The 25,854-nt window shown below is 44.0% G+C and overlaps 1 protein-coding gene across 1 annotated transcript in view; it reads right to left on the reverse strand.

Annotated features, from left to right (window-relative positions):
- igsf9bb (immunoglobulin superfamily, member 9Bb) overlaps positions 1 to 25,854 on the reverse strand; it is a 155,887-nt gene that overhangs the window by 9,779 nt on the left and 120,254 nt on the right. Inside the window, exons 14-18 of the mRNA XM_038988473.1 lie at positions 20,624 to 20,799; positions 20,062 to 20,288; positions 9,407 to 9,491; positions 5,376 to 5,540; positions 5,176 to 5,221 (exon numbers count right to left, since the gene is read on the reverse strand). Of these exons, the coding sequence (XP_038844401.1) occupies positions 5,176 to 5,221; positions 5,376 to 5,540; positions 9,407 to 9,491; positions 20,062 to 20,288; positions 20,624 to 20,799 (699 nt within the window). The remainder of the gene's footprint in view (positions 1 to 5,175; positions 5,222 to 5,375; positions 5,541 to 9,406; positions 9,492 to 20,061; positions 20,289 to 20,623; positions 20,800 to 25,854) is intronic.

Genomic DNA, 25,854 nt, shown 5'->3' on the forward strand with positions numbered 1-25,854 from the left:
TGCCATATGGTGACTTCCAAATACATCCCAGACTTAAAATGCCATTGGTCCACCTGTGCTAGGTTTTAAACAGGTCGGGCCGGTAGCATGGCGAGCCGGGCTACTCCCTGTGCATGGCACAGGAGGGCAGTTAGGGGTGGGGCGTGAGAAGAAGCAGCAGCAGCCCGACCAATGAACCCCACAAGATGGGAAGAGAGAGAGGAAGATTCTGGTATGTACGCCCAGTGGAAACCTTTAATGGGACGAGGTTGGCTGTCGACTCAAATTATAGGCAAAATGGGATTTTGGATCATTCTCAACACTGGAGTGGTTTCATCTTACATGTACAGCATGGCGGTCAACATCGGGGGCAATTTTGACCATCTCTGGAAAACTGAATACATTGCCTCCTGTGCAACGTTGAATCAGGCACTTTTATTAATTCATTATTTATATTGATTGTAGGTACACCACATACCGTGGCTTATATGTCAATTAGAGTTTGGAGCAGTCTGATCGCGAGTCAGATGCCTTTTTTTCCCTGAATCTGAAAATCCTTGTCAGTCCCAGCTAACATTGCGCTACGTTTGTACACAGCTCAGGGGACACCATTAATCGTACTTGTTTAAATTGCTATTTGATCAATTTCGGGAAAAAATCTGAGATATCGGGATCTAGGACTTTCATCCCAATTTGAATGTATTTAAATTCAGCTAAACAGGTTTCTCAAAGAAGGGCACTTTGTACCCGACAATGCTGTACACACGTCACCCCCAGCTGGACACCTAGACTATGACATCTCTGGAGACTATAAAACACTATGACCCCAGGTAGGTTGCTTAGTGCATATCTTTTTACAGCTGTAATTTTTCAATCATTTTGCATCTCCTGTGAGTGGACCGCGAGGGTGCTTAGGGCCCCAATTGCTCGAACCGGCGTGTGACCGTGCCCAGCACATGAAGCATACGGCCAAGCCAGCCAGCAGCATACTGACTGAGGGGCGGGCTGAACAAGGTGCAGGTAGCCACACTCACTGAGGGCTGGAGGGCGGGGGCCGGTAGCTGCTGGCGTCTTGCCCCTCGCAGTAGGGCTCTATGCCGGGCAAGGGGCTAAGAGGAGTCCTGCGGTGGGAAAAACAACAGACGGGAAGAGAAGGAAGAGAAAGAGGGGAGAAGAGGGAGGAGGAGGAATGCTGTCAATGAGGCTCCAGAGCTTCCACATGTCCAAACACAGAAAGAGAGAGAAGAAAGAGGAGGGAAAGAGAGAAAGAGAAACAGAGAGGGACAGAGGGTGTGAGAGAGTCCAAAATAAAAGGCTGGGTAGGGAGAGAAAGATGGAGAGAGATACAAAGACAGAGAAAGGGGAAGTAAGAGAGAGTCAGAGAAACAGGGGCATGAGGAAGATACTAAGAAAAGGAAGGAGAACGATGGCGAGAAGCTGAGTCAGAGAAAAAGGGTGTAAGCAAGACAGAGAAAGGGGAGGAGAGGACAGAGAGAAATATAGAGCAAGAGCCAGAAACAAACAGAGGGGAAAAGAGAAGACAGGGAAGGAGCGAGAGATACAAGAAGAGATTTGGCCGGTGCACGTCTGACAAGTTTATTATCTCCATTTATTAGGCACAATTATACAGCGTACAATTAGAAACCCACACATGACAGGAAGAAATACTGAGTACTGTGGAAGTCATGCATTTCAGAGGGAACGGGGGTATCCCTACCCTCTGTCTGGCTTTGGTAGCAGCACATGCACACCTTTGTTCCTATGACTTCTGGGAGACATTCCCCTTTTGTACTTTCAACCCTAAACCTATCGGCAGTTAATAGTTCATATTGGTGGGATGGAGAGTAAGCAAAAGAGTATATTTAACTGATTAAGAGCAAGTGGAAAGGATACAGCTGTTACGTTAAAATCAGCATGGTGTGTACATGTAACTGCCGACATAATTTACTAGTTAGTAGTAGGAGTTAGTTTAGTAATTGATTTAACTGTAGAACAGACACATACGATAAAGTGGTACCAAAAACATATCAGCAATTTCTTAGTTGCATGTCTTTGCACCTATGCTCTATTCTTAGAGTCAGAAGAGGTTTTAACATCACTTTTAGTGCAACACCGTTGGGAGGCTCTGGCATTGAAGTACGTTCTATTACTCTAACGTGATATGTAGTGAGCTGGAGTGCAATTGGCTTGGGTCAACATTTACAGAAACCAATAATGACAGCTTGGCCTCCATGTAAAATGTGGTATTGGATAAAAATACCACACTGAAAACAATACATTTATCATGGATGTTTTTGAACTTCTGTTCTCTATTTGCTGTGACTATGTTCAAGTCTTACATGGTTCAACGGTGACAAAAGAGATTTGGAGGATAACGTTCAAGTGCATAACCATAGTCAGTCAATGTAAACTCCTTCACTTTCACTTTATTGACAAGTGGTTGGAAAGTATGCAATGTTGTTGATGATGAGTACTGCATATTGCAAAACGAATAGGATCATCCAATACAAGAGAGTGCTGCTGCTTGACACGGTGTGTAAATCATATCCAAAAGTCATCAAAGGCTGCAGTTATTAGAACTGGGAGAAGAAAACAGACAAAAAAGAGGGGTTATAATTAAATAATAATTCATTCAAGAATAAGAGATAAAAAAATGAATTAGGCTCAGTCAGCAGTTTGTGCGTTGTTCTTTTGAAGTGTGAGGAAAAGTTGAAAAAACTCTCCATGATAACATTGATAAGTAAACCGTTTTAGTGTACCATGGTAAACTGCTGAGCAGAGTAAAGTTAGTGCCTGCCACAGAAGCATGGGTAGTAAAGCCAGGTGGAAAGAAGCATGAGGGAGGCCCCTGGGTCCAAATGAAAATAGCCAGCTAGGAAACATCATTCACAGCATGCATGTTTTTTTTACCATGGTAAACTTCAATTGGATTTGTTTACAGCTCAAGTTCCTGCCAGCGCCATAAAAGTATTCTCGACAAAGATCAAAGAACAACATCGCTGTCAGTGTAGAAAAGAGGAATAATGAAAAAAGTCAGGGGATTCTCCACCGGGTATTTTTGTCTACTGAGAAGACAAATCAACACGCGACAGGTCGAAATCCTCCTTGCCGTAGTTGTGCCTTTAATACTGCATCATGGGAAAGGGGGAGAGGAGGAGGGGTTAGCTCCATGTGTAAGCGCAACATTCACCACACGGTAGATGTGCACCTGTACACATGATGCGGCGCGTTTCGCCACCGGTGCAGCTCATCAGGCAAAAGAATATCAAGACCCTCCCCCCGGGGGCACGTTGCCATAGAAACTCACATGTACCAGCCGTACTTTGCCAGTGCGCCACTTTTCAACCGCAGCCTTTCAGCCACAGCCTCTGCTAACCTATAGTCATCGACAAAGTGAGCATAGAGGAGATAGGGGATAGAACAGAACATAGTCCTGACTGAATACTTACGTTACGGGGTGAAGTGTCCTGTTGGTACAGATCTAGCATCAACTTACCCTTCCCCAATCCTAACTTTAACCATTGGTGGGGTAAATGCAAAACTGACCCAAGATCAGTGTCTACGGGCAATTTCATCCGACACCAATTCTAACACACAGAGAGAGCGAGAGAGGGATTGAACCCCTTTCAGTATCTGAAGCTGGTCTCCGATCATAGCTTTCACAGGAGGTCATATTTTATCCATGGACTTCAGATATGGATTTGCTATACCATGTTAGCTCTTGTGTCCCCCCTAGTGGTCTGATTTATCATTGCACATCATCTTGGGTGGATTATACAAAATAGCCTAAAACTGGTTTGATGTTCCTAAAATGTTGGACTTTATATCCTATTGCCCTTTTCACACTACTACTGAGCCGAGCCATGTCAACCCGAGCCATGCTCTACTGGGCTTGCCTGGTTACACACCCACCATAGTTGCTGAAACTGTGCTGGATAGGACAATGTGAAAGAAAAACATCCAAGCCAGGACAGTACCGTTCGGGTTGGCACTTTAGTGAGAAAAGGGTCAAAAGGAGCCCCAAGACGAGGGCTAAAGACAGACATCAGAATCAAGTAGAAGCTTTTGGAAAAATAACAGGCTATGGTGACAAATCGGATACCTACCTTTGTTTTTGTTTTTACCTCTCAAATGACACTCAAAACAACATAACTTTACAGACATAAAATATTATCTTCTCCTAAAATGTGGTTGTCCATCGTGTTACAATGTTTGTACCGTCACACCAGGAGATCAACAAGACATGCTCTGTAAAAACAGTGAGTGGAGCAAAACAGATAGAGATTGGAATGGAGCTCTATGGTGTATGCTTGTTCAGTCCTCAAAGCCCAGAGAAGGAATGATTGTGAGAAAGAGAGAGAATTTATGTGGCAATTAAGATGCTATTTTAATGAGGCCACATGAGCCAAATGAGACCCTGTGAGAACTGAGCAAGAAACATTTCTCCAATCCAATATTCTGTCAGATATCTGAAGCGCCACCCTCAAATAATGATCAAATGTTCTGCATTTCATGTGAGGGATTTTTTTATTGATGTCTCCATGTAGGGTTGTTTTGTTAAACTACTAAAAGACTTGACCAGTGTCTCAAATGGCATCACATTCCCTTTATAGTGCACTACTTTTGACCAGAGCCCCCCTATGACTCTGGTTAAAAGTAGTGCACTATATCGGGAATAGGGTGTCATTTCGGTCGCACACAAAGACTTGGTAGTCAATGTTTGTGAACACGGTCGTGACAACCTTTCTGTGACCCAGGAGTATTGATCGTTCAATCCAACTGTAATTAGGAAAACAACTGTAATTAGGAAAACAAGGTCAATAACGATGGATTTAAGTTTCTGGGCCGTGACATACGCACGCTTGTGTACAAGCTCAGCTCTACTAGTTACTAGTCTATTTAAATGACATTATAGAAAACTATTTTTACTGTACACGATAAATATCTCTGATTAGAATTGAGAATGTGTTGGTTCAAAATTTGACCGTTAAAGACCAAGTATTGGCTTTGCTGAGATGAACTATGCGTAATAGCTAGTTAAATAGTGACAGCCCCCTGTCCATCAATATTTGGCCAATCGTTGGCCAGTAATTGGTGGTCCTTCCAATAGGCTTTCTCTATTTGATGGGTGTGTCTGTAATTTGCAGCGAAGGAGGGAGAAAAAAAATGTATGCATTGTTGGCTTGGGTTACTTACGGAGTTTCCATGCTTTTTCTGCAGTGTGTTATCGAGAGAGGGGGGTCTGAAAAAGAGATGGGGGACACACAGAATAAGACATCATTAATGTATCAATGCCATCAATGTCAGTTCAATGAGATGTCGATAGAGAGCTATCAAATCATGCTTGTGTGTCTGTCTGTGAATCCTTGTGTGTGTCTATACTGTATGTGTCTCACCTCTCCTCCTCTTGAGCTTGCGTCGCCGCTGTTTGTTGACGAAGCAGGCTGCCAGTGTGCTGAAGAGGATGGCGGCCGCCAGAAAACAGACAGTGGCCACGATGCCAGCCACCACCGGCCGCGTCAGTCCCCCCTCATCTACCATCTCCGGGGGCGGGAAGAAGTCTGAGGCAGAGGAGGGGGGAGAGTGAGAGAGATATGGGGGGGAACATGAAATTACTTGTCTACCAGTAGACTGTAGGCTTGGACAGAGGTGTTTGACTCAAAACAATACTGTGACCGATATCAACACACAATAATAAGTATATAGGTATATTAGAAAACAAATACTTCCAGGCTAGCCTTTAAACCTGCATTATTGTGAGCAAAGAACATTACATTATGTGCAAATTACTCAAGTAACTCTACATAGCCTTTGAACTAGGCTTGTAGCTGATTACGAAAGGGAGGGCCTGACATCTACAGGGCAGGTCGTATCTGGCAGGCTACTGCCAGTCATCACACTAACTGTGTGTGTTCTGTGTTTGCGTATGTGTGTGTCCCTGGCAGGCCCCTGCCAATCACCACAGCAACTGGCTGTCCAATTCACCTGATTCTGCGACTCATCATTTATGGCCCGAAAGCGATCGATACACCCAAACACATTTAATGGAAATGGATTTAGAAACTCTGCTGGATTGATGCAGCTCCCCATAGGACCTGACTGAGTCAAGGGAATGCATTCCAAAACTCATGAGTCAATTCCTTTCCTCATCTCCTTTCCTTATCTACTTTCCTTTCATGAACACAGACTCGAGAGGACTCGATAGAGGATATGTTCCCACCCTCCTCATTTTACTTGGGGAGAATTGTACTTTCTTTACTATATCACTGTATTTGAAATAACAGCCTTCAGCATGACTAGGAACCAATATACACAGGCAGTTAGGAATGCTAAGGCTAGCCTTTTCAAACAGAAATTTGCATCCTGTAGCACAAACTCAAAAAAGTTCTGGGACAGTAAAGTCCATGGAGAATAAGAGCACCTCCCCCCAGCTGCCCACTGCACTGAGGCTAGGAAACACTGTCAGCACCGATAAATCCATGATAATTGAGAATTTCAATAAGCCTTTTTCTACGGCTGCCCATGCTTTCCACCTGGCTACCCCTACCCCGGTCAACAGCCTGCCCCCCACAGCAACTTGCCCAAGCCTCCCCCATTTCTCCTTCACCCCCCACAGCAACTTGCCCAAGCCTCCCCCATTTCTCCTTCACCCAAATCCAGATAGCTGATGTTCTGAAAGAGCTGCAAAATCTGGACCCCTACAAATCAGCCAGGCTAGACTATCTGGACCCTCTCTTTCTAAATGTATCCGCCAAAATTGTTGCAACCCCTATTACTAGCCTGTTCAACCTCTCTTTCGTATCGTCTGAGATCCCCAAAGATTGGAAAGCTGCCGCGGTCATCCCCCTCTTCAAAGGGGAGACACTCTAGACCCAAACTGCTACAGACCTATATCTATCCTACCCTGCCTTTCTAAGGTCTTTGAAAGCCAAGTTAACAAACAGATCACTGACCATTTTGAATCCCTCCATACCTTCTCCGCTATGCAATCTGGTTTCCAAGCTGGTCATGGGTGAACCTCAGCCACGCTCAAGGTCCTAAACGATATCATAACCGCCATCGATAAGAGACAATACTGTGCAGCTGTATTCATCGACCTGGCCAAGGCTTTCGACTCTGTCAATCACCACATTCTTATCGACAGACTCAACAGCCTTGATTTCTCAAATGGTTCACCAACTACTTCTCAGACAGAGTTCAGTGTGTCAAATCGGAGGGCCTGTTGTCCGGACCTCTGGCAGTCTCTATGGGGGTGCCACAGGGTTCAATCCTCGGGCCGAGCCTTTTCTATGTATACATCAAGGATGTCGCTCTTGCTGCTGGTGATTCTCTGATTAACCTCTACGCAGACAACACCAATCTGTATACTTCTGGCCCTTCTTTGGACACTGTATTAACTAACCTCCAGACGAGTTTCAATGCCACACAACTCTCCTTCTGTGGCCTCAAACTGCTCTAAAATGCAAGTGAAATTAAATGCATGCTCTTTAACCGATCGCTGCCCGCACCTGCCCGCCCGTCCAGCATCACTACTCTGGACTGTTCTGACTTAGAATGTGTGGACAACTACAAATACCTAGGTGTCTGGTTAGACTGTAAACTCTCCTTCCAGACTCACATTAAGCATCTCCAATCCAAAATTAAATCTAGAATCGGCTTCCTATTTCGCAACAAAGCATCCTTCACTCATGCTGCCAAACATACCCTCGTAAAACTTACTATCCTACCGATCCTTGACTTCGGCGATGTAATTTACAAAATAGCCTCCAACACTCTACTTGGCAAATTGGATGCAGTCTATCACAGTGCCATCCGTTTTGTCACCACTGCGACCTGTATGCTCTCGTTGGCTGGCCCTCGCTTCATATTCATCGCCAAACCCACTGGCTCCAGGTCATCTATAAGGCTTTGCTAGGTAAAGCCCCGCCTTATCTCAGCTCACTTTTCACCATAGCAGCACACACCTGTAGCACGCGCTCCAGCAGGTATATTTCACTGGTCACCCCCAAAGCCAATTCCTCTTTCGGCCGCCTTTCCTTCCAGTTCTCTGCTGCCAATTACTGGAACGAACTGCAAAAATCACTGAAGCTGGAGACTCATAAATCCCTCACTAACTTTAAGCACCAGCTGTCAGAGCAGCTCACAGATTACTGCACCTGTACATAGCACATCTGTAAATAGCCCATCCAACTACCTCATCCCCATACTGTTATTAATTTTATTTATCTTGCTCCTTTGCACCCCAGTATCTCTACTTGCACACTCATCTTCTGCACATCTATCACTCCAGTGTTTAATTGCTATATTGTAACTATTTCGCCACTATGGCCTATTTATTGCCTTACCTCCCTTATCCTACCTCATTTGCACACACTGTATATAGACTTTTTCTATTGTATTATTGACTGTACGTTTGTTAATTCCATGTGTAACTCTGTGTTGTTTGTGTCGCACTGCTTTGCTTTATCTTGGCCCGGTCACAGTTGTAAATGAGAACTTGTTGTCACGTTCTGACCTTTATTTCCTTTGTTTTGTCTTTATTTAGTATGGTCAGGGCGTGAGTTGGGGTGGGCAGTCTATGTTTATATTTCTATGTTTTCCTATTTCTGTGTTTGGCCTGATATGGTTCTCAATCAGAGGCAGGTGTTTTGTGTTGTCTCTGATTGGGAACCATATTTAGGTAGCCTGTTTTGTGTTGGGTTTTGTGGGTGGTTGTCTTCAGTCTTTGTGTGTCTGCACCAGATAGAACTGTTTCGGTTTTCACGTTTGTTGTTTTGTATTTTTGGAAGTGTTCAGTTTATTGTCTTTTATTAAACATGATGAACACTAATCACGCTGCGCTTTGGTCCTCTCCTTCTTCCACAGAAGAAAACAGTTACACTTGTTCTCAACTAGCCTACCTGGTTAAATTAAGGTGAAAACATTTTAAAAAATAATGACTGTCCAAATATTGTTTAAAACAATCTGATGCTGTAGTGCAACTACTTCATCAGGAGGGGGCAGTAAAGTACTTCCAATGTTAGGAAGTAAGCTCTCGTGAATTTTTTGCTGCTCTCGTGAATTTTTTGCTGCTCTGGTGATGCCTTCACAGTTGCTCACAGTCCCAATTTCTGGTCCCAGATGTGTTTGTGCTGTGTTGACACATAAGGGTTGGCAAGACAGTATAAACAGTTCTGGGACCAGACTAGAAGTATGCCTGCATTGGGCAATACTCATTTATATTTAAGTATTTAAAAAAAAAAAAAAATGATGGACCCTTAAAACTATTTCCGATTTGCTTTGTTTTGTCTTAAAGCTTATTGCCATATCAACATTTTAGTCTGCAACTTGCCCCATACCTGTGTCTCTCTCATTTTAGACATGTTCTGTGTGATAAAGGGGTGTCCATACACTTGTATGTGTATGCAGAGGTGTGTTGTTCACTCACCTGTACTGGATACTCCAACTGTGTTACTGGGCTCGCTGACCAGCTCCTCCATGACCGCCATGACCCGGAACTCATACCATGCCTCCTAAGACAGAGAGTCACACACACGCATCAGCGGTCATGGGCAGCATTGCTGTGTGGAGATGAAGGTGCTATCTGTATCCATAAGTGTCACCTGTCATTAACACCTGTCATTATGGGGTATTGTGTGTAGAGTGATGAGGGGGAAAAAACCAATTGAATACATTTTAGAATAAGGCTGTAACCCAACAAAAAGTGGAAAAAGTCAAGGGGTCTGAATACTTTCCGAATGCACTGTAAATTACAGAGTAAAAAGGATGTCTGTACAGAATAAAAATATTCCAAAACATGCATCCTGTTTGTTATAAGGTACTAAAGTAAGTAATATTGGAAAAAAGTGTGCAAAGAAATTACATTTTTGTCCTGAATACAAAGTGTTATGTTTTGTGAAGATTCAACATAACACATCATTGAGTACCACTTCATATTTTCAAGCATGGTCGTGGCTGCATCATGTTATGAGTACGCTTGACATCGGCAAGGACTAAGGAGTTCTTTTTTTAAATTAAAGAAACAGAACAGAGCTAAGCACAGGCAAAATCCTAGAGGTTCAGTCTGCTTTCCACCAGACACTGGAAGACAAATTCACCTTTCAGCAGGACAATTACCTAAAACGCAAGGCCAAATATACACAGGAGTTATTACCAAAATGACATTGAATGTTCCGGAGGGGCCTACTTACACTTTTGATTTAAAATCGTCTTGAAAATCTATGGCAAGACTTGAAAATGACTGTCTAGCAAAGATCAACAATCAACCTGACAGAGCTTGAAGAATTCTTTAAAGAATAATGGGCAAATATTGTACAATCCAGGTGTGCAAAGTACTTAGAGACTTACCCAGAAAGACTCACAGCTGTAATCGCTGCCAAATATTATTCTAACATTCAAACTCAGGGGGTTTTAATACTTATCTAATCAAGATATGTGTTTTATTTTCCATAAATAAATTTAACTCGTTTGATTTTTTCTTCCACTTTGACATTCTAGTATTTTGTGTAGATCGTTGACAAAAAATGTGGTTTGGCGAGGCGAACTGAACGAGTGTACTCACATACTCCTTTGAAAGACCTTTGCTTGAAAATTTTGAAAAAGCGGCAATAGTACTGTTTGTCCATCTTTAGACGCTGTAGCCAGTATACACTTCCTCAAAATAGTCAGAATGAATCTAAGCTAACTCAAGAAGTGTCATTAATTTATGTTTTTGAAGAGGAGATCTAAGTCACACAATTTTATATCTAACAAAGATGTTTGGTGCAGTATTTCTCAAATATTTTATTTGCATGAAAACAAGTTGTCTATCGTTGAATGACAACAAACACTTAATTTAAGAATCTCTTCGACGAAGGGGCGTAGACTTCGGCTCCGAACTTCGGCTTGCCTCGAGAAAAAATGTTGTGTGCACGAACAGCCGAAAAAACCCTTGCCGAAGACCAAAACGAAGTAAAACATCACAACATTTTGTCATAATATACAGTACCAGTCAAAAGTTTGGACACATCTACTCATTCAAGGGTTTTTCATTATTTGTACTATTTTCTACATTGTAGAACAATAGTGAAGACATCAAAACTATTAAATAACACATATGGAATCATGTCGCAACCAAAAAAGTGTTAAAAAAATCAAAATACATTTTAGATTTTAGATTCTTCAAAGTAGCCACCTTGATGACAGTTTTGCACACTCTTGGCATTCTTTCAACCAGCTCTACTCGGAAGGCTTTTCCAACAGTCTTGAAGGAGTTCCGACATATGCGGAGCACTTGTTGGCTGCTTTTCCTTCACTCTGCGGTCCAACTCATCCCAAACCATCTCAATTGGGTTAAGGTTGGGTGATTGTGGAGGCCAGGTCATCTGATGCGGCACTCCATCACTCTCCTTCTTGGTCAAATAGCCCTTACACAGCCTGGAGGTGTATTGGGTTATTGTCCTGTTGAAAAACAAATTATAGTCCCACTAAGCACAAACCAGATGGGATGGCGTATTGCTGCAGATGCTGTGGTAGCCATGCTGGTTAAGTGTGCCATGAATTCTAAATAAATCACTGACAGTGTCACCAGCAAAGCACCCCCACACCATCACACCTCCTCCTCCATGCTTCACGGTGGGAACCACACATGCGGAGATCATTCCTTCACCTACTCTGCGTCTCACAAAGACATGGTGGTTTGAACCAAAACTCTCAAATTTGGACTCATCAGACCAAAGGACAGATTTCCAATGGTCTAATGTCCATTGCTCGTGTTTCTTGGCCCAAGCAAGTCTCTTCTTATTATTGGTGTCCTTTCGAAGTGTTTTCTTTGCAGCAATTCGACCATGAAGGCCTGATTCACGCAGTCTCCTCTGAACATTTGATGTTGAGATGTGTCTGTTACTTGAGCTCTGTGAAGCATTTATTTGGGCTGCAATCTGAGGATGGTAACTCTAATGAACGTATCCTCTGCAGCAGAGGTAACTCTGGGTCTTCCTTTCCTGTGGCAGTCCTCATGAGAGTCAGTTTCATCATAGCGCTTGATGGTTTTTGCGACTGCGCTTGAAGAAACTTTCAAAGTTCTTGTAATGATGGACTGTTGTTTCTCTTTGCTTATTTGAGCTTTTCTTGGTCTTTTACTAAATAGGGCTATCTTCTGTATACCAGCCCTACCTTGTCACAACACAACTGATTGGCTCAAACGCATTTAAGACGGAAAGAAATTCCACAAATTAACTTTTAACAAGGCACACCTGTTAATTTAAATTCATTCCAGGTGACTACCTCATGAGGCTGGTTGAGATAATGCCAAGAGTGTGCAAAGGTGTCATCAAGGCAAAGGGTGGCTATTTGAAGATTCTCAAATATAAAATATATTTTGATTTAACACTTTTTTGGATACTACATGATTGTAGAAAATAGTACAAATAAAGAAAAACCCTGGAATGAGTAGGTGTGTCCAAACTTTTGACTGGTACTGTATGCACGAACAGTTCCGGAGGGGAATCATGCAGACTCCTCAACACAACAAAATGTGTGAAAATTCAAGGGGTGTGAGTAGGGCTGAAAAGTGACTGGTAGCGGTGATATATAAATGCCTATGGTAATATACTAATGGTAATATATGCATGTAAACAAGAGTTTTTGTGACCAGTATCTGAAAAATAGATAGATACTAATGTCAATGGAAATCAATAATCTATTAACAGCAGCATTGTGGTGGAAATAAATATAATTAATAATCAGGAAAACCACCATCGTGTCGTCAGCAAACTTGATGATGGAGTTGGAGTCGTGCTCGGCCTCACAGTTGTGAGTGAACAGAGAGTAAAGGTGGGGGCTAAGCACACACCCCTGGGAGCCCCCTAGTTGAAGGTTAGCATGGTGGAGGTGTTGTTGACTACTCTTACCACCTGGGGTTGGCCTATCAGGAATTCCAGGATCCAGTTGCAGAGCGGGGTGTTCAGTCCAATGGTCCTGAGATTGGTGACGAGCTTGAAGGACACTACGGTGTTGAACGCTGAGTTATAGTCGATAAACAGCATACTATTTTCTAGGTGGGAGAGGGCAGTATTGAGTGCATAATCTGTGGATCAAATTGGAGTGGTTTGTCTGGGAGGATGGAGTTGACGTGTGCCATGACTAGGGTTGCAAAATCAGCGAACTTTCCCAAAATCCCAGTTGGAAGATTCCCGGAATCAGTAGGGAATAAGCATGAAATCCAGAATCCTCCAAACAGGATTTCAGGAAAACCAGGGAATTTATTGAAAGTTCACATAATTCTGCAACCCTAGCCATGACCAGCCTTTCAAAGCACTTCATTATTACAGATGCAAGTGCTAGGATGGCAGAATGCCTTAGAGGTTTTGGGAATAGGGATGATGGTAGTCACTTTGAAATGTGGGGATTACAGACTGGGACAAGGAGAGACTCAAAATGTCTGTGAAGACCCCTGCCAGCTGGTCTGCACAAGCCCTGAGGACACGCCCTGGAATAATGTCTGGCCCTGCGGCCTTACAAGTATTTACCCGTTTAAACCTTACTCACATCAGCCTCGGAAAAAGAGATCACCCAGAGAGATCATCCGAATCAGCGGGGACCCTCAAGCAGGGCTCTGTGTTGCTTTCATCGAAGTGTGCATAATTTTTTTTTTTGCATGGCGTTCGACTGGTAGAGAGGTATCATTGGGCAGATCACGGCTAGGGATTCCTTGTAGTCCTTATTGTACTGTAGCCTCTGCCATGTGAGTTGAGTGCCAGAGCCATTATAATAGGATTACACCTTGTTCTGATATTGTACTTTTACCTGTTTGACGGCTCTGCAGTGGTCGTAGCGGGACTTATTTTATGCGTTCGTGTCCTCAGCCGTAGCCTCGGGGTTGGCTGTGATAGCCATGCGAGCAGTAGTTCTGTCCTTCTTAAGCTTAGTGTACACGTCATGTTAATTCGGGTCTTTTGATTGGGGAAGCAGCAAACCTTCATTGTGGGGACAACGTCAGTGATGCATCTAAATGTATTCTGATAAATTCTAAATACATTCTATTTAATTACGAAAAAAATTCCATGAAAACGATAGAATGACAAACCAAATAAACATGTACGCTATAGCAGCCTATAGGTAGATAAAATGTGGTTTCTTCCCTGTCTTCGCGTTAGTAAACTCGCTTCAATCATGCAGTAATGTTACAGTGTAAGCAGTTTAGCACTTACACAGGCAGGGCCCGGTGGCAATAAATTAGTAAAACCAAAAGCATACGTTGTATTGGAAGAGTTCCAGTGTTGTGTTGGATAGTCATAGCATAGCATCCCTCTGTTTGAGCAGGGTGTTTTGAGTAGGCAAAACTAGCTGCATTTTCTAGCTAAGTCAGTGAAACTGAAAAAAATGACAACCTTTCTCTCTCCCACGCTCTCTCGCTCTCTCTCTCTTGCTTTTCCTTCATTTCGGAAGAAATTTATTTGTTCAAAACTTTTCAACTATTGTATTATTACTACAAATAGAAGATTATCACTTCTTACAATTGTGACGGCATGTTTAGTAAAGTTAGATCAGAGCGGAATCAATGTCTGTCTTGCAAGATCACATAATGATTAATTAGAACTGAAAATAATAGCATATACTATAGCATAGTAGGACAATGCTGTTACACCAAAAACACCTCCTCAGTCATTTCTTATCTGAAGCTGAATAGTAAAAAAATGACCTCATGCGGCTAAAACTCAGTGCGCGCCACCAGGCAGGATACATGTTTTGATTGAAACAAAATAAGCCTACAAGGCTATTAGTTTTTTAACACCATCTGCTTTAATTCTCATTCAAGAAGATCTAAATGCATATCCTCATGAAACTGATTGCGATCAAATGATTGGCTTGCAGATACAGATTGACCTTTCACAGGTAAAACGTGAAGAATTATCATTCACGATTGACAGTGATGACGGCCTATTTTGAGATTAAGTATGCCTAACTTGGTGTTTGAGGATATTCAAAATATAGCATATTCTTGAGACAATATGTGTGGGCATTAGGCAGACGTTGCAATTGGATGATGCATTTTATGCATAGGCCTATTGTACAATGATATTCAATACGCTAGATCTGTCAGTAGGCTACAAACTTTGAGAAACGATGGTGCTCCATTACATTAAAGAAACTGCACTACACCACTGTGTGTCTTGGTGATGCAGAAATTAAAATCACTGGCAACAAGAAAAGTAGCCTCCTGCTGCATGGTTTCCTGAATATTTATAGCCTCGTACAGTTTGTCAAGTGCCAGCTTGTTGTTGTTGTTGTTGTCCTGAGGTGGAATATATACAGCACTCACAATAACAGCTGAAAACTCTCTCTGGCAGTAGAAGGGTCTGCATTTGACCATCAGGTAATCCAAGATGGGTAAACAATTAGGTAGAGACTCCCGAGTCTGCACACCGTTTGCTGTTGATGAAGAGACAAACTCCTCCACCTCTGGAGTTCCCTAAATCCGATGTCCTGTCCGCTCGGTAAATAGAGAATCCATCGAGTTGGATAGCCATGAGGGTATCTTGTCCGAAAGGCAAAATTTCAGAAAACAGAGAATATTGCAGTAACGATAGTCCCGTTGATAGTTAGTAACTGACGATCTGATGTTCAAATGTTATTGTTGATTATAGGAAATGATAGCGGATACATTTCATGCAATAAAATATAGATACATGCTTTTAAAGAAGTGTGTGTGTGTACAACATCTGTTTAAAGTTGTACACTGTCATTCATGTAACACTTCTTACAGTCAATAAAAACTTTTGTTCACAAAAAAGAAACCAAAGTTTGTTCGTTTTAGGAGGAAAACCACAAGGAAATCGACCTGTCAAAGTGGACATGAAAACGTGTCACATCTCTAACAGTATGTTACTGAAGAAGAGGAAGACAGAGCCCCAAATAGACGGTCCCTTGTGGTCCAATTACCTCTATAGCTGGAGTAAAAAGCGAGCTTCAGAATTGTGCTACATTGTGCTGCTAAATGTGAATTGTACTGCTAAATGTGAATTGTACTGCTAAATGTGAATTGTACTGCTAAATGTGAATTGTACTGCTAAATGTGAATTGTACTGCTAAATGTGAATTGTACTGCTAAATGTGAAACACGTGATAGAGAAGTGTGTGTGGGTGTTGGGAGTCAAGCGAGAATAATGTACCTGCATAGAATGTGTCTACATCCCAAATGGCACCCTATTATATTTATAGTGCTGATATGGTATAAAGTATACTACTTGGGCCCTGGACAAAAGTAGTGCACTATAAAGGAAATAGGGTGCAATTTGGGATGCATCCTGTTACTGATGGTTAGAATGAGAGTAAACACTTCACGCCAGGAGCGCAATCCGACATACAACAAAAGAATATGGATTTTTTTCAATGTTGGTGGGAAAATAAATGTCTATACTTTAACATATAACTCTACCCAGATGGTGTGCTTACATAAGACTCAGGATATGTCCCAAATGGCACCCTATTCCCTATATAGTGCATAACTTTTGATCAGAGCCCTATGGGCCACTGGTCAAAAGTAGTGGACTACAAATAGGGAATAGGGTACCATTGGAGATGCATCCTAAAACTTTTTATGACTTCATTGAGATATCAGACAGACTCGGGTCTGACAAGGAAGATACAATTATTGTTGAAATATAATGTTAAATAGATGTTTTCTTTGAAGAACTTACTTCTTTCTACAACTGACTCCCATCCCCAATCATCATAGTCATAACCATAGTCTTGGATCAAGGTGTAACGGTATTCCTCCTCCTCTACAACCGAAGAGGAGGAGTAGTGATTGAACCAAGGCGCAGCGGGTTGTGATGACATATTTATTTACAGAAAAGACGAAAAACACGAACTTCACTATAAACTAACAAAACAACAAAACGGAGTAGACAAACCTGGACATGCGAACTTACATAAAACGCAGAACTCACGAACAGGAAAATGACTACACAAAAGACCGAACTTACAAACAAACCGAACAGTCCCGTATGGTGCGACAAACACTGACACAGGAGACAGGTAACAAACACCCACAAAATCCCAACACAAAACAAGCCTCCTATATATGAGTCTCAATCAGAGACAACGACTACCATCTGTCTCTGATTGAGAACCCACACTAGGCTGACATAGAAACAGACAAACTAGACACACAACATAGAATTCCCACCCAGCTCACGTCCTGACCAACTAAACACATACAAAACAACAGAAAACAGGTCAGGAACGTGACAGAACCCCCCCCTCAAGGTGCGAACTCCGGGCGCACCCCTAAAACTCAAGGGGAGGGTCTGGGTGGGCATCTGTCCGCGGTGGCGGCTCCGGCGGTGGACGAGGGCACCACTCCACCATTGTCTTTGTCCACCTCCTTAGCGTCCCTTGAGTGGCGACCCTCGCCCCCGACCATGGTCCAGGAACCTTCACCAACTCCCCTCTACAATAGAGGAGACAACTCAGGACAGAGAGGTAGTTCAGGACAAAGAGGTAGCTCAGGACAGAGAGGTAGCCCAGGACAGAGAGGTAGCCCAGGACATAGAGGTAGCTCAGGACAGAGGGGCAGCTCCGGACTGAGTGGCAGCTCCGGACTGAGTGGCAGCTCCGGACTGAGTGGCAGCTCATGACTGGAGGGTAGCTCATGACTGGAGGGCAGCTCATGACTGGAGGGCAGCTCATGACTGGAGGGCAGCTCATGACTGGAGGGCAGCTCATGACTGGAGGGCAGCTCATGACTGGAGGGCAGCTCATGACTGGAGGGCAGCTCATGACTGGAGGGCAGCTCATGACTGTAGGGCAGCTCATGACTGTAGGGCAGCTCATGACTGTAGGGCAGCTCCTGACTGGCTGGCGTCTCTGGCAGCTCCTGACTGGCTGGCGTCTCTGGCAGCTCCTGACTGGCTGGCGTCTCTGGCAGCTCCTGACTGGCTGGCGTCTCTGGCAGCTCCTGACTGGCTGGCGTCTCTGGCAGCTCCTGACTGGCTGGCGTCTCTGGCAGCTCCTGACTGGCTGGCGTCTCTGGCAGCTCCTGACTGGCTGGCGTCTCTGGCAGCTCCTGACTGGCTGGCGGCTCTGGCAGCTCCTGACTGACGGACGGCTCTGGCAGCTCCTGACTGACGGACGGCTCTAGCGGCTCCTGACTGACGGACGGCTCTAATGGCTCGTGGCAGACGGGCGGCTCTAATGGCTCGTGGCAGACGGATGGCTCAGACGGCGCTGGGCAGACGGATGGCTCAGACGGCGCTGGGCAGACGGATGGCTCAGACGGCGCTGGGCAGACGGATGGCTCAGACGGCGCTGGGCAGACGGATGGCTCAGACGGCGCTGGGCAGACGGATGGCTCAGACGGCGCTGGGCAGACGGATGGCTCAGACGGCGCTGGGCAGATGGACGGTTCAGACGGCGCTGGGCAGACGGACAGTTCAGACGGCGTTGGGCAGACGGGCAGTTCAGGCACCGCTGGGCAGACGGACAGTTCAGGCACCGCTGGGCAGACGGCAGACTCTGGCCGGCTGAGACGCACTATAGGCCTGATGCGTGGTGCCGGAACTGGAGGTACCGGGCTGAGGGCACGCACCTCAGGGCGAGTGCGGGGAGGAGGAACAGGGCTCTGGCGATGCACTGGAAGCCTGGTGCGTGGTGTAGGCACTGGTGGTACTGGGCTGGGGCGGGAAGGTGGCGCCGGATATACCGGACCGTGAAGGAGGACACGCGCTCTTGAGCACCGAGCCTCTCCAACCTTACCAGGTTGAATGGTCCCCGTAGCCCTGCCAGTGCGGCGAGGTGGAACAACCCGCACTGGGCTATGCAGGCGAACCGGGGACACCACCTGTAAGGCTGGTGCCATGTACGCCGGCCCGAGGAGACGTACTGGAGGCCAGATACGTTGGGCCGGCTTCATGACATCCAGCTCGATGCCCAACCTAGCCCTCCCAGTGCGGCAAGGTGGAATAGCCCGCACTGGGCTAAGCACGCGTACTGGGGACACCGTGCGCTTTACCGCATAACACAGTGTCTGACCGGTACGACGCCCTCTCACTCCACGGTAAGCCCGGGGAGTTGGCTCAGGTATCCAACCCGGCTTCGCCACACTCCCCTTTAGCCCCCCCCCAAGAAATTTTTGGGTGAGCCTCTCGGGTTTCCAGCCAATCTGCCTTGCAAGCGCCTCATAATGCCGCCTCTCCGCTTTTGATGCCTCCAGCTCCGCTTTGGGACGGCGACACTCCTCTGGCTCTGCCCAGGGTCCCTCTCCGTCCAGAATCTCCTCCCATGTCCATTCCTCCTTGTACTGCTGCTGCTGTTGCTGCTGCCCGTTGCCACGCTGCTTGGTCCGGGTTTGGTGGGTGGTTCTGTAACGGTATTCCTCCTCCTCTACAACCGAAGAGGAGGAGTAGTGATTGAACCAAGGCGCAGCGGGTTGTGATGACATATTTATTTACAGAAAAGACGAAAAACACGAACTTCACTATAAACTAACAAAACAACAAAACGGAGTAGACAAACCTGGACATGCGAACTTACATAAAACGCAGAACTCACGAACAGGAAAATGACTACACAAAAGACCGAACTTACAAACAAACCGAACAGTCCCGTATGGTGCGACAAACACTGACACAGGAGACAGGTAACAAACACCCACAAAATCCCAACACAAAACAAGCCTCCTATATATGAGTCTCAATCAGAGACAACGACTACCATCTGTCTCTGATTGAGAACCCACACTAGGCTGACATAGAAACAGACAAACTAGACACACAACATAGAATTCCCACCCAGCTCACGTCCTGACCAACTAAACACATACAAAACAACAGAAAACAGGTCAGGAACGTGACACAAGGTGTGTTAATGAGCTTGGCTGGAACCAAAGCGTGCGCCCACACCAGCCCTGCGGATAACTGGCCATCTGCCATTCTGCATAAAACAGTGTATATACAGTAAGCTAGATGAATGAGGTCTCTGGCTAGCAGCTCTGTCTCCGTATGAAGCAGTGTATATACATTAGGCTAGTTACCTGAATGAGGTCTCTGGCTAGCAGCTCTGTCTCCGTATGAAGCAGTGTATATACATTAGGCTAGTTACCTGAATGAGGTCTCTGGCTAGCAGCTCAGTCTCTCCAGCGGGGATGGCGTCATCAAGGATGTCCCACCTCTCCCCCAGGCGGAACTCCATGACGTAGCGCTCGATCGGAGCAGTGTGGTTGGCCGGCGGAATCCACATGAGCAGGACACCCTGCTGCGTCCGATTGGCTGTGAGGCACCGCGGTGGGGTAAGCAGCACCAATGGTTCAGGGGTACTTATAGGAAATACTGGACAGAGAGAGAAAAAGGCCAAGAGAGAGAGGGAGCGATGGAAAGAGATGAGGGGTTAGAGAGCTGTATTTAAATGCAGTAGTAGTGGCCCACAATGTAACTGCAATTGTTGGTATTAGTTATTTCGAAAGTCTAGGCAACTTTTAAAACCACAAAACATTACTACTACAGCTGCTGCAACCAACACCAGTACTTACGTCATTCATTCTCAATGCATCTTGCAATCACACCACACAGTTGTGTCATGTGCCCGCCAGGTAATGTCACTTACGCTTAGCTCTCTTCCCCAGTCCAATAGGTCATAAGTCAGAGGTGAATACCGTAATACCCACCCAGTGTGTTCACAGTGACGACCTCGCTGAAGGGGCCCGTGCCCAACTTGTTCTGCGCAAGGACACTCAACTGGTAGGCTGTCTGGGGCTCCAGGCTGGGCACTACCAGCCGCGTCTGGCCAGCGGGCACGGGCATAGACAACCAGTCATGTGGGCCCAGCTGTTCCCTCTTCACCCTGCGAGTAAGAGGAGCACGCAAGGAAGGAGAGAGGAGAATGGGCATGGGAGAGGGGAATGAGAAAAATACACATAGGAATGGAAGTGGAGGACCTAGACTTTTAGTCAATGCACCCAGTCTTTTTAGTAATGGACATTTCAGTCCTGTCAGTTCTGTAACAAGATTTCTGTCTGGTCAGTTCTGTAACAAGATTTCTATCTGGTCAGTTCTGTAACAAGATTTCTGTCTGGTCAATTCTATAACAAGATTTCTATCTGGTCAGTTCTGTAACAAGATTTCTGTCTGGTCAATTCTGTAACAAGATTTCTGTCTGGTCAATTCTGTAACAAGATTTCTGTCTGGTCAATTCTGTAACAAGATTTCTGTCTGGACAGTTCTGTAACAAGATTTCTGTCTAGTCAGTTCTGTAACAAGATTTCTGTCTGGTCAATTCTGTAACAAGATTTCTATCTGGTCAGTTCTGTAACAAGATTTCTATCTGGTCAGTTCTGTAACAAGATTTCTGTCTGGTCAATTCTGTAACAAGATTTCTATCTGGTCAGTTCTGTAACAAGATTTCTGTCTGGTCAATTCTGTAACAAGATTTCTGTCTGGTCAATTCTGTAACAAGATTTCTGTCTGGTCAGTTCTGTAACAAGATTTCTGTCTGGACGGTTCTGTAACAATATTTATGTCTGGTCAGTTCTGTAACATGATAAATGTCTGGTCAGTTCTGTAACAAGATTTCTGCCTCATTATCTCATTAACAGGCTTTATAGTATGTAATTTCAGTAACACCACTTGTAACAGGATTTCTGTAATGTCATTTCAGTAACACCATTGCAGTCCAGTCAATTCAGTGACGTCATTATGACCGTGTCATTTCAGTAAGATAATTTCTGTTACAGCGTTTCAATTACAGAATGTCATTTCACAGTATTTCAGTCAAATCATTTTACACAGTCATACAGTTGATGGTGGCAAGCCCATGCTGTGCTCAGCCGTGCACATTCTCATGGAAGCCAAAGATGGGCCATGCTTTAGGTACAACACAACTTTTCTGAAGTTGAATGCAACAAATCTCCCCTAAAAAATATTTTTGGGGAACGAGTTCTATACTCGTGTCTGCATCCATGTTATACTTTCCAGTCAGTATGCATGGTATCAATCTCCATTCGTATTGTAGCATAGTGTAGGCCTTAATAGATAACAATGGACGAGTTCACTGTGGGACCATGGGTTTATCTCAATGTAAATGGGTCAGAATGATAACACTATACACTATGTATATCAACCTAAGGGGGGCGTCATAATCCTCGTATAGCATGTCCCTGTGCCATGTGATACGTAGGCATAACTTCCCCTGACAGACATGCATGAATAGCTGTGTGATGGTGTACATGATAGGGACTGGGAAAAATCACAACATGATTACGGTGTGCTGACTGTCTGTCAACAAGCCTCCCAGTGATTTACAGCACACGCCAAGCGCAGACGGTTTTTCCGCTGTTCCCAATCCCGGCAAATCATTGTGCAACGGCGTCAGAGGCGACATCTAGTGACTCTCTCGTCTTCGCCATTGTGCGTATGTATGTTAAGTGACATGGCAGCTGTCAGGGTGTGTATATTATAATGCATTCACTATGAGGGTGTGTATATTATGATGCGTTCACTATGACGGTGTGTATATTATGATGCGTTCACTATGAGGGTGTGTATATTATGATGCGTTCACTATGAGGGTGTGTATATTATGATGCATTCACTATGACGGTGTGTATATTATGAAGCGTTCACTATGACAGTGTGTATATTATGATGCGTTCACTATGAGGGTGTGTATATTATGATGCATTCACTATGAGGGTGTGTGTATTATGATGCATTCACTATGAGAGTGTGTGTATTATGATGCATTCACTATGAGGGTGTGTATATTATGATGCATTCACTATGAGGGTGTGTGTATTATGATGTATTCACTATGAGAGTGTGTATATTATGATGCGTTCACTATGAGGGTGTGTGTACTATGATGCATTCACTATGAGGGTGTGTGTACTATGATGCATTTACTATGAGGGTGTGTATATTATGACGCGTTCACTATGAGGGTGTGTGTATTATGATGCGTTCACTATGACGGTATGTATATTATGATGCGTTCACTATGACGGTATGTATATTATGATGCGTTCATTATGAGGGTGTGTATATTATGATGCATTCACTATGAGGGTGTGTATATTATGATGCATTCACTATGAGGGTGTGTATATTATGATTCGTTCACTATGAGGGTGTGTATATTATAATGCATTCACTATGACGGTGTGTGTATTATGATGCGTTCACTATGAGGGTGTGTATATTATAATGCATTCACTATGACGGTGTGTATATTATGATGCGTTCACGATGAGGGTGTGTATATTATGATGCGTTCACGATGAGGGTGTGTATATTATGATGCGTTCACTATGAGGGTGTGTATATTATGATGCGTTCACTATGACAGTGTGTATATTATGATGCATTCAATATGAGGGTGTGTATATTATGATGCATTCACTATGAGGGTGTGTATATTATGATGCATTCACTATGAGGGTGTGTATATTATGATTCGTTCACTATGAGGGTGTGTATATTATGATGCATTCACTATGAGGGTGTGTGTAATATGATGCATTCACTATGAGGGTGTGTGTTTTATGATGCGTTCACTATGAGGGTGTGTGTATTATGATGCATTCACTATGAGGGTGTGTATATTATGATGCATTCACTATGAGGATGTGTATATTATGATGCATTCCCTATGAGGGTGTGTGTATTATGATGCGTTCACTATGAGGGTGTGTGTATTATGATGCGTTCACTATGACGGTGTGTGTATATTATGATGCGTTCACTATGACGGTGTGTATATTATGATGCGTTCACTATGAGGGTGTGTATATTATGATGCATACACTATGAGGGTGTGTGTACTATGATGCATTCACTATGAGGGTGTGTATATTATGATGCATTCACTATGAGGGTGTGTGTACTATGATGCATTCACTATGAGGGTGTGTATATTATGATGCATTCACTATGAGGGTGTGTATATTATGATGCATTCCCTATGAGGGTGTGTGTAATATGATGCATTCACTATGAGGGTGTGTGTATTATGATGCGTTCACTATGACGGTGTGTGTATATTATGATGCGTTCACTATGACGGTGTGTATATTATGATGCGTTCACTATGAGGGTGTGTATATTATGATGCATACACTATGAGGGTGTGTGTACTATGATGCATTCACTATGAGGGTGTGTATATTATGATGCATTCACTATGAGGGTGTGTGTACTATGATGCATTCACTATGAGGGTGTGTATATTATGATGCATTCACTATGAGGGTGTGTGTACTATGATGCATTCACTATGAGGGTGTGTGTACTATGATGCATTCACTATGAGGGTGTGTGTTTTATGATGCGTTCACTATGAGGGTGTGTATATTATGATGCATTCACTATGAGGGTGTGTATATTATGATGCATTCACTATGAGGGTGTGTGTACTATGATGCATTCACTATGAGGGTGTGTATATTATGATGCATTCACTATGAGGGTGTGTGTACTATGATGCATTCACTATGAGGGTGTGTGTACTATGATGCATTCACTATGAGGGTGTGTATATTATGATGCATTCACTATGAGGGTGTGTATATTATGATGCATTCACTATGAGGGTGTGTATATTATGATGCATTCACTATGAGGGTGTGTATATTATGATGCATTCACTATGAGGGTGTGTATATTATGATGCATTCCCTATGAGGGTGTGTGTACTATGATGCATTCACTATGAGGGTGTGTATATTATGATGCATTCACTATGAGGGTGTGTATATTATGATGCATTCCCTATGAGGGTGTGTGTAATATGATGCATTCACTATGAGGGTGTGTATATTATGATGCATTCACTATGAGGGTGTGTATATTATGATGCATTCCCTATGAGGGTGTGTGTAATATGATGCATTCACTATGAGGGTGTGTGTTTTATGATGCGTTCACTATGAGGGTGTGTATATTATGATGCATTCACTATGAGGGTGTGTATATTATGATGCATTCACTATGAGGGTGTGTGTACTATGATGCATTCACTATGAGGGTGTGTATATTATGATGCATTCACTATGAGGGTGTGTATATTATGATGCATTCCCTATGAGGGTGTGTGTACTATGATGCATTCACTATGAGGGTGTGTATATTATGATGCATTCACTATGAGGGTGTGTATATTATGATGCATTCCCTATGAGGGTGTGTGTAATATGATGCATTCACTATGAGGGTGTGTGTTTTATGATGCGTTCACTATGAGGGTGTGTGTTTTATGATGCGTTCACTATGAGGGTGTGTATATTATGATGCATTCACTATGAGGGTGTGTGTATTATGATGCGTTCACTACAAGGGTGTGTATATTACTTCACCGTCAATGGGTTTATTGTGCTAGGTTGGCTGTTATGCTTGTCAGTGAATATATTACCGTATATTCACTTTCGGTGCATATGATCTTCTCAGTTGAAATGTAGCTATATAGCACAATATTTTAATTGTCAGTGTGTATATCACGGTGCATTGGCTGTCAGTGTGTCCATAATGTACTGGTTGTCAGTGAGTAAATCATATGGTGGGTGTCATTGCAATAGGATATGGTGGCTAGCCTATCGGTGCGTTCGTATTGTGGTCACGGGGTGCTGTTTGGTGGAGGTTCCATCTGTCACACCCTGATCTGTTTCACCTGTCCTTGTTATTGGCTCCACCCCCTCCAGGTGTCGCTTGTTTTCCCCAGTGTATTTATCCCTGTGTTTCCTGTCTCTCTGTGCCAGTTCGTCTTGTATGTTCCAAGTCAACCAGCGTTTTTCTCCGTACTCCTGCCTTTGCTATTCTCTTTTTTATAGTCCTCCCGGTTTTGACCCTTGCCTGTTTCTGGACTCTGTACCCGCCTGCCTGACCATTCTGCCTGCCTTGACCTTGAGCC

Source organism: Salvelinus namaycush, chromosome 3, assembly GCF_016432855.1.
Source record: "Salvelinus namaycush isolate Seneca chromosome 3, SaNama_1.0, whole genome shotgun sequence".
NCBI classification, from domain to species: Eukaryota; Metazoa; Chordata; class Actinopteri; order Salmoniformes; family Salmonidae; genus Salvelinus; species Salvelinus namaycush.